At 42.6% G+C, this 10,613-nt stretch overlaps 1 protein-coding gene across 1 annotated transcript in view; it reads left to right on the top strand.

Annotated features, from left to right (window-relative positions):
• The first annotated feature begins 392 nt into the window (after window positions 1–392).
• Window positions 393–10,613, top strand: part of EIF4E1B (eukaryotic translation initiation factor 4E family member 1B) — a 62,235-nt gene continuing 52,014 nt past the window's right edge. The window contains exon 1 of the mRNA XM_066589284.1: window positions 393–551. Within this exon, the coding sequence (XP_066445381.1) occupies window positions 393–551 (159 nt within the window). The remainder of the gene's footprint in view (window positions 552–10,613) is intronic.

Here is a 10,613-nt window from a genome sequence, read left to right as displayed (position 1 = left end):
GGCTGAGTAGCTAAGCTAGCATTTTAAAATTCTTAACACATTTTATCACAATCCAAACATTAAACACTGAGGAGAATAAATGGATGGCATCCACTGGGCCTGTAGATTTACTGGCTGAGCCTCATTGGCTCTGGCCTGAGATCATATCAGTGAGGTCCAGTACTTCCACTGCAATACCTATTGCTCCCAGTAGGGTGTCATACCATTTCCCCTTCCTCATTATTATTATGAGGACAAGCATTACATTAATTTTACACAGGATACAATGATACATGATTACTCTCCTGCCACGGTCACTCTCTGGCAGTGGCCAGCGCAAACCCAGTCTGTTTTCCCTTCAGACTTCACTGAAGTGGCTGTTGTCATCAGAACTTGGTAAGGACCCTCGTAGCATGGTCCCGGAGATTTTCTTACATGTTTCCAATATCCTGGCTCCAGAACATGTGTTGTATACACGAAGTCAGGATCTGGAAGGGAAGCAAACACTTGTTTATGCATCAAATATGAATGTTTCCACAGGGCCTGGACATATCCGGAGAAAGTACCATACGGTATCTGCAACTGCTGCTGAAAGTACCGCCTTGTACTGGAAGCTAATCCAAAGGGGATACAATGCAGAAGGAAGGGTGGCAGGGAGTGTGAAAAGGCTTTATTTCTATTGTCTCTGGTATCCCATACCCACAGAATTACCTCGTTCAACAATTTGGCTGCTACCTCTGTAGTGGCAAAACGATACCTGATCGGACAGGCCTTAATGTATACAGATAAGCTGTCAACACAGATATGGCATAATATACAAATTTGCAACCTTTAGAAGTGGGTAGAATGGCCCAGGTGTGTGCCTCTGTGCTGTCTTCACTAGTCTCCCTATGTTATGTAAAGCACAGGTCATATGCTCCTGGGTATACCTGGCTGCGACCGTGCTGAATCCAGGAACAATCCAATGTTGAGACAAGGTTTCACATATCAGTCTTTGACTGGTGTGTTTCTCCATGTGCACAACGGGCTATCATCGTGTAGAGGACATGAGAGAGACATAATCAGTGGTCTCTTCCCACAGGCCGGTGTCCGTCTGGCTTGCCCCTGCCTTCGCCCAGCGGCTCAGTTATCAAGCTCACAGTAAGGGCAGGGGTTACAGGTTTGGACGTTTACCTAACCCTCTCCCCTAGGTCTTGCCACAGCTGCCTTGGCAGCAGCGCCCACACGTGCATTTGCTTTTGCCTTCATACAGTTCTCCTTTATTATCCATAGCTATGTAAGCAACATAAGGGCCTGCATGTTAAGCCATAATCTGTGAATATGTTTGCTGTCTTACCCTCTGCCGCTCTACATGCTTCTGTCAGGGCCTTCACTTCCGCCTCCTGTGCTGACAGATGAGGTGGAAATGGTTCTGCTTGTTACCTCATTCTGTGTGACTACTGCCTACCGCTGTACCTGCCATGTTCCTGGTATCCTCAGCCATCTACAAAACAAAACTTGAAATCTGGGTTAGCCATCAGTTCATCATTTTACATATTCAAACCCCTCAGTTTCTTGTGACATGAGGGTAATGCGGTCAGGTGACAGGAGTGCATCCTATTACTCTAACTAAAAAAAACTAAAATATTCTCAGTCTTTCTCCCCCCCTTCCAGCGGAAGACCGAAGTGCGGTGTAGTGCCCAATCCAGCCACATGGCTTCCAGCCGGATTTAGAAGTACACCACACCCCAATACAATATTTGGAGGTAGAAGTAACTGTACACATGTTTCAAAATAAATACCACAATACTGCCCTGATACATATACTGGGGATATCCATGACATAAAAAAAACCTTGTAATCCTATATATTTATTGATGTATTTCTCCACTGATTAGGAATGCCAGACAAACCCAAGAGTCTGACTGTAATATACCTGTGAGGACTGTATAGCATTTCAAATAAACGGAAGTAATACATATATGTTCAATATATATCATACACAGCCTAAGCTGTACATTGTCTATGTATGTTATAATTATTTAGTACTCATGTTAACAATATTTTCTAGCACAGGTGAAATACTAATTTACCAAGGGCAGTTACAAGCATCAGCTAAAGCTAAGTGCCTATATGGTAATGCTGACATTGTGTTCTTACCAAACCATCACTTCCCAGCAGTGGCCACCTACTGGTTGTGAGAGAGACAGAAACACAAAATATATAAACCCTATACAAATACTATAGAGATATGCAGGTATTAAATGTGAAGGGAAATCCTATCAACAGCTCAGATAACAACAAAACATATAATACTGCATTCTGAACACATTATTTGAAAGGGCAGCGTGGAGGGCTCCTACACTCTGTATGCAGATGTCCCACCAGTACGGCAGTGTAACAAGTCAGTAATATTAACCTTTTATGCTGGGCCGTAAGCTGTCTATACAGTGCCTATATCTTCGCCCAATCTTTCTCAGCTGTGTTATGGTCTTTCTCTTTTCCTGGATGTCTAGTGTCTGAGCATAAAGTTGCTTGTAGAGATGAGCGAGTATACTCGCTAAAGGCAATTGCTCGAGCTAGCATTGCCTTTAGCGAGTATCTCCCCGCTCGAGACTGCAGGTTCGGGTGTCGGCGCGGGGGAGCGGTGAGTAGCGGCTGTCAGCAGGAGAGAGCTGGGGGGAGAGAGGGAGAGAGAGATCTCCCCTCCGTTCCGCCCTGCTCTCCCCCGCAGCTCCGTGCCCGCTGCCGGCACCCGAACCTTCCGTCTCGAGCGGGGGGAGATACTCGCTAAAGGCAATGCTCGCTCGAGCAATTGCCTTTAGCGAGTATACTCACTCATCTATAGTTGCTTGCGAAGATTGTCATTGTCAATGTTAACCTGCATAAACTCTGTACACTTTTCCAGTCCAGTAACTGCGTGTGTATGCGAAAATGTTCCGTCACCTATCACTACTGTGTTTCTATAGTCTAAGTTATCTACATTCTTATAAGTCAATCCATTGCAATCAGCGCGTCTAACAGGGGCACTTTCTGTCTCCTGGACTATCTGCCTAGTGGGCGTTTGAACACATACATCCCCTTCTCCCTCATTTCCCAGTGAGCCTTCCATGATCCACCTGGGTATTACTAAGCCTCAGGTGTATCCTGCAAAACCATGTAGAAATGTCATCACATAGGTGGATGCTCCTCCCCTTTGTCTATGCACAGCCGTCTGGGGCTGATACCACCCCAGTGCCATCACGACGAGTCACTAGGCGAAAAAATCCACCTCCGTCTTGTACCCTCTGGGGCTGATACCACCCCAAAGTGACCAAGATGGGTGATGATATAAAGCTTATTGGTAATACTCATGGCTTTATTATAATGGCTCACTTCATACCCAGGTTGCGCATACCCAGGGTCACGGTGGTGAATAAGCTGAATCTCACCTACCTCAGTTTTATCACTCAGAGAAACAATAACATTTTAGCTGGCCGGCATCTATACATTGGCATCCATGCCATACATGTATATACTTATGGGAAATGGGGGCAACTCAACTGCTACTGCTGTTAATACATCAGTGACTTAAGGGCAATACAGTACATTGAGTCATTTTCCAATTCACCTCTCTGACACGGTGAAATTGGATTACACATATACACTTATAATGCTGGGGAATTGTCAGCTACTGAAGACCTATGGGCACTTCATAGCAATCTATCAAATATGTGTTGTTAAGAAAAATTATAAAAGCCCACTAGGAATTCAATCAATTCAATTAATTAATGAATAATGTAATATATACATATATATATATATATTCTCCCCAAGTTGCGGTGACAACAATAAACTCTTATCTATATACATTCTGTCTCTAAGAAGTCAATTGGCAGTCTGCCAAAATTAGTGTAATCTGCTACAGACGGGTGGCGGTCAGGTTAACTCATCGCATCTGACAAGAACGCACTCATCATCAGTAAGTTATTCAAATAACTGCGTCTTTACATTTGTAAAAAAAAAAACGAATTTAACTGCACTGTATCTTAAGTTGTGTAACATATAACGTTCAAGTCAGTCGTCATCTGCGTCGGTATATAGCGTGCACGTGACATGTACATATATATCTGCAGGCTGTTCCCTTCTGTATTGTCAGTCTGTGTAATGCTTAAAAGGTCTTATTCCCTCAGTCAAAGGGAGTCTCTGTACACACATAATCTTTGTCATCACATATAGCACATGCATTAACACATTGAGACATACCATAAAAGTGTCAGTCTAAGACCTTGCAGCCAGTGATAGTCAATACAGCAAAAGTTACACAAAGAAATGTGACAGACTCAGGAGGAGCACATATAAGGGAACAGATAAGCACATGTAAAGCAGCAACATTCACTGGTACACTACAACTTGCAGGACCTCAGAAATACTACCTGCACCTAAAGCCACACTAGAAAGGCAGCAGGATCTTAGTGAGGTAAACAAGTGGCTCCGGAGTTGGTGTAAGAGGGAGGGATTTGGGTTCCTGGAGAACTGGGCTGACTTTGCTGTCGGCTACAGGCTCTACTGTAGGGACGGGCTGCATCTTAATGGGGAGGGTGCAGCTGTGCTGGGGGAGAACATGGCTAGAAGGCTGGAGGAGTGTTTAAACTAGGGACTGGGGGGAGGGCAAAATGAGTTATAGTGGGGTAGCCAATGTAGCTAGCGACCCGGGTCTAAGCAAGTGGAACGGGGTCGAGCAGGGGGTGGGGTTAGTACAGTTAGAACTGTTAGATCAGCCAATAGTACGAATAGCAACAAAACAAATTTAAAGAACAAAAAAAAACTATATAAATTGTATGACCACAAATGCAAGAAGTCTTATCGGTAAAGTGGGTGAGCTTGAAGCAAGAATGACCGATGAAAACTATGATATAGTGAGAATAACGGAAACATGGCTGGATGATAAGTGCGATTGGGCGACAAATTTACAGGGGTACAATCTCTTCAGAAGAGGCCGAAGGAACCAGAAAGGCGGAGGGGTATGTCTGTACGTCAAATCGAACTTAAATCCGAGACTACGGGAGGATATAGGGGTAGGAGAAGAACAGGTGGAATCTCTGTGGGTAGAAATACAGGGAGGAAAAAATAACAAAATTCTGATAGGGGTTTTCTATCGACCACCAAAAGCAACAGAAGAAACTGAAACCTTACTACTAAGGCAGATAGAAGAGGTGTCAAAACGAAACGAAGTAATTATCATGGGGGACTTTAATTACCCAGATATAACATGGGAGAACGAAACCTGCAAATCTCACAGGGGTGATAAGTTCTTGAGAGTAATTAAAGACAATTACCTGAACCAACTTTTGCAGGAACCAACAAGAGGGAGGGCCATTCTGGACCTAGTACTAACGAACAAACCGGACCGAATAAAGGGGGTACAGGTTATGGGGCACTTGGGGAACAGTGACCACAAAATAATCAACTTCCAGATGGCATTCAATAAGAAGCCTTATCAGGGAGTGACAAACAAATTAAACTTTGGTAAAGCAAAATTTGATCAGCTTAGAACTACTATTGGTAACATTAAATGGGACAATATCCTCAAAAATAAAAGTGCAGAGGACAAATGGGAAAAGTTTAACCCCTTCACGACCAATAACGTACCGGTACGTCATGGAGCGTCAGGGTATGTATGAAGAGAGGTTGCGCGGCAACCTCTCTTCATACAGTGCAGGCGTCAGCTGTTAATAACAGCTGACACCCGCGGGCAATAGCCGATTGCGGCTATTAACCATTTAAATGCCGCTGTCAATTCTGACAGCGGCATTTAAATCCCCCGAACATCGTTCGGGGGTCCCGCATGGCTCCCCGCAGTGAGATCAGGGGAGCCGTGCAGGTGTCATGGCAGCCGGGGGCCTAATGAAAGGCCCCAGGGCTGCCTTAACAGACTGTCTATCAAGCCATCCCCGTGGGGTGGCTTGATAGACTGCCTGTCAAAAAGCCATATGACGTAAGGCTATAGCATTACGTCATACTGCAGGAGCGATCAAAGCATAGCATGTTAAAGTCCCTGAGGGGGACTTCAAAGTAATGTAAAAAAAAATCAATAAAGTTTTTTTTAATTGAAAAAAAGGTGTAAAAGTTTAAATCACCCCCCTTTTGCCAGATCTATTATTAAAAAATCTAAATAATGAATTAAAGATATGTATTTGGTATCGCTGCATCCGTAAAAGTCCGAACTATCAAAGTAGTGCATTATTTTTCCCTCACGGTGAACGTTGTCTGAAAAAAAAAAAAGAAAGAACGCCAGAAATACACTTTTTTAGTTACCCTGTCTCCCAGAAAAAACACAATAAAAAGTGATCAAAAAGTAGTATGTATTCCAAATTGGTACTATCAGAAACTACAGAACATTCTACAAAAAATGAGCCCTTGCTCAACTACGTTGACGGAAAAATAAAAAACTTATTGCGCGCACAAAAGGACGGCAGAAAATAATTGAAAAAAATTAAATGTCTTTGGGAAAGAAAAGAGGAGTATAGTAAAAAAAAAACTATACAAGTTAGGTATCATAGTAATCGTACTGACCCATAGAATAAAGTTATCATGTCACTTTGGTGCCGTTTGTGTGCTGTAGAAACAAGACGCACTAAAAGATGTCGAAATGTCTTTTTTTTTCATTTTACTCCACTTAGAATATTTTAAAAGTTTTTCAGTACATTATATAGTACTTTACATAGCACCATTGAAAAATACAATTCGTCCCGCAAAAAAAAAAGCCCTCATACAGCGACGTTGATGGATAAATAAAGGAGTTACGATTTTTTTAAAGGGGGGAGGAAAAAACGAAAATGGAAAAAGAAAAAGGGGGCTGCATCATTAAGGGGTTAAAAGGATCCTAATCTCTTCATGCGAGCAGTTCATTCCCTTTAAAAGTTAAAGAATCTCAACTAAAAGGAAACCAATGTGGCTCGACAAGACTGTAAGAGGGGCAATAAACGAAAAAAAGAAAGCGTTCAAACTACTAAAGCAAGAAGGCAGCGAAGAAGCGCTAAAATCGTACAGGGAAAAAAACAAAATATGCAAAGATAGGATCAAAATTGGCAAGGAGGAGGCAGAAAGACTGATCGCCAAAGAGAGCAAAAACAACCCGAAACTATTTTTCAACTATATTAACAGCAAAAGGATTTGCACCGAGAGCACTGGCCCTTTAACAAATAATGCAGGGGAAATCATTGAAGATGATGGAGGGAAGGCAAATCTATTAAATAGTTTCTTTGAAGTGTATTCACAAACGAAAATCAAATGCCACACGAGATGCAGGGGAATAAAATGAATCCCTCACAAAATATGTCATAACTAACGCAAGAGGAAGTGTGGAACTGATTAAAGAAGATTAAAATCGATAAATCGCCAAGCCCAGATGGAATACACCCAAGGATACTAAGGGAACTAAGTGATGAGATAGCTAGGCCGCTATATCTAATATTTCTACACACTATCAAGACCGGTGTTGTACCATTGGATTGGCGCATTGCCAACGTGGTTCCAATTTACAAAAATGGGAGCAAAAGTAAGCCTGGTAACTACAGGTCAGTAAGTCTCACTTCGGTAACGGGAAAAATTTTCGAGGGGATTCTGAGAGACGCCATCGATGAGTACCTCAAGGAGAACAAGGGAATAACTCCTCACCAGCATGGGTTCATGAAGGGTCGCTCATGTCAGACAAATCTAATCAGTTTCTACGATGAAGTAAGGCTGGACCTGGGAGAATCTATTGATCTCGTATATCTGGACTTCTCTAAAGCATTTGACACTGTGCCTCATAATAGGCTAATATACAAAATGAGACAGCTCGGATTGGGTGAAAACGTGTGTAATTGGGTAAAGAATTGGCTCAATGATAGAAAGCAGAGGGGGGTAATAAATGGTTCATATTCTGATTGGGCCACAGTCGCTAGTGGGGTGCCACAGGGTTCAGTATTAGGCACCATTCTGTTCAATATATTTATCAACGACCTGTTAGAGGGGCTGCACAGCAAAATATCAATATTTGCAGATGACACAAAATTATACAATATAATTAATGCAACGGAGGACAATGCACGGCTACAAAAGGACCTAGATAAACTGGGGGCTTGGGCAGAAAAATGGCAAATGAAGTTCAATGTTAATAAATGTAAGGTTATGCACATGGGCAGCAAAAACGGATGTTACCAATATACACTTAATGGGGTACTGCTAGGGAAAAGTGATATGGAAAAGGACCTGGGGGTACTAGTGGACTGTAGACTTAACTGGAGTAACCAATGCCAGTCAGCTGCTGCAAAGGCAAATAAAGCCTTGGGGTGCAGTAAAAGAAGTATAGGGGTGAAGGATGAGAACAACTTCCATTATATAAGACACTAGTCAGGCCCCATATGGAATACTGCGCACAGTTCTGGTCACCAGTGCTCAGGAAAGATGTTACAGTACTGGAGGGGGTTCAAAAAAGAGTGACTAAACTAATACATGGAATGACAGGACTGGAATACCCAGAGAGGCTATCCAAATTGGGATTATTTACTCTAGAAAAAAGAAGGCTAAGGGGCGACCAAATAACTATGTATAAATACATGAGGGGACAAAACAAGGATCTCTCCCAGGATGTTTATACCCAGGACTATGACGGTAACAAGAGGGCATCCGCTAGGTTTAGAGGAAAGTAGGTTTCATCACCAACACTGAAAAGGTTCTTTACTGTAAGAGCAGTTAGACTGTGGAACTCTCTACCGGAGGAAGTGGTGATGGCAAAATCCATAGGAGAGTTTAAAAGGGGACTTGATGTCTTTCTGGAGTGGAAGGATATTATAGGTTATAAATCTTAGGTTAATTGTTAATCCGAGTATACAGGCAGGTAGGAACTATTAGGGGTTGATCCAGGGAACAGTCTGATTGCCATTAGGGAGTTGGGAAGGAATTTTTTCCCCAAATGGGCTAATTGGCTTCTGCTCTTGGGGTTTTTTGCCTTCCTCTGGATCAACAACATAGGAGGATAAACAGGCTGGACTAGATGGACATTGTCTTCATTCGGCCTTACGAACTATGTTACTATGTTACGTCACACACCAAACCACAGAACAGGGAACAGAGCTCAGGAGACAGGCAGTAACACAATGGGTTACTTACCGCTGTCTTCCTGTGTCCTGGCCTCAGTCTCTGGAGCATCCGTGGCTAGGGGTGCTGTTGTAAGGCCCACGTCATTCTCCACCAAAAATGTTACGGCAAAAATGTATGGCCGTTTAGGAAAAGCAGAGTGTATCTTGTGAATGACTTCATATGACCCATGCTACGGCGACAGCCTGCTGAGGGACAGCAGAGTGTACCCTGAGACTGAAGTCGAGGTGACCCGTGCAGTAGGGCTGCCACACCTAGAGTTAAGTATGTCATATGACGGAGGAATTAAATGACAGAGCCCACACAGTTATGGATTCATCAAAGAATTCCCAATAAATCGATGTCAGGCATCTTTATTTATAGCCCCCTTACATTGGGGTGTCGCAACATCATTGGACAATTAACTATGCACGTTTATTGGTTTTAAGTCAGCAGTGAATAGCTAAGAATATGGTCACGTGATCTGTGCAATACATTACAGGATGATTCTGTGGCGTAATATTTCAAATATCACTTATACGCATATATCTATATACACATAGTATACACACATACATGTACACCTACATATAAATATATATACACATATACACTCACATATATCCAGTTCATGATTACTTTACATTATTCTCTATCCTTAGTGTGAGGCGTCACCCCCCCCCCCCCCACCCCCCTTAGTATCTTGATGTTCTTGGTATGGCCCCTTAAGCCGACATGTGGAAGCTTCTCGATATCCTCATCTTATCTAGACATATGTCCCTCAGTATAGTTACACAACTTAGTTTGTGAAGTAGCTTCTCTGGTATATTTCGATGCTGTCTGTTTTTGCACAGTTTTAATTCAAATAATTATTTTCCATGACCAAAATATTTTATAATCAAATATTTTCCATTACACTTACCAAACTTGTGTCCTTTCCTTCTCCAATCAGTCATTGAGACGCCCAGCACCCATCCATGCTGGGAGGTGCATTCAAGTTCTAAGGTCTCTTAATTTTTCTCTTGGGAATAGGAGCAGAAAAAAATATGGGACACATTTTAGAAGATAAGGGCTTTCTTTGGGGATGAGTCAGACAAATGGCAGCATTGTCCAATACAGAGAACCCACGTGACAGTGGCTGGAGTTAGAAGTATTTTCAGTAGGATGACATTCATCAACTTTCATCGTCAGTTGACACACGGTGGATATGAAAAATATTCGTTTGTGGGTGTGACAGTTCAAAGAAGGCCAAACATTATGTAAGAATGAACTAAAGGACTTTTGGCCACACACCAGATGATTGTGTGGAGCATGTGGTTATGGAGGGTCACCGATTGACAGTGGAAGAGATTACCTGCAAAGTCGGCATCTGTGCACAATGTCCTTCGTGAAGACCTGAACATGCAGAATTTTTATTCCAGTTGGGTGCGATGAATGTTGACTGACTATGACAAGGATGCATGCGTGGCAGTATGCAAAGCAATCTTGAGATGGGATGTTGGCATGAATGGCGCTTTTATTCTGTCAGTTATCACAATGGATGAGGTATGGAT

The sequence above is a fragment of the Eleutherodactylus coqui genome, chromosome 2 (genome assembly GCF_035609145.1).
Source record: "Eleutherodactylus coqui strain aEleCoq1 chromosome 2, aEleCoq1.hap1, whole genome shotgun sequence".
NCBI lineage: Eukaryota > Metazoa > Chordata > Amphibia > Anura > Eleutherodactylidae > Eleutherodactylus > Eleutherodactylus coqui.
This window is presented reverse-complemented; position numbering and strand designations above follow the sequence as displayed.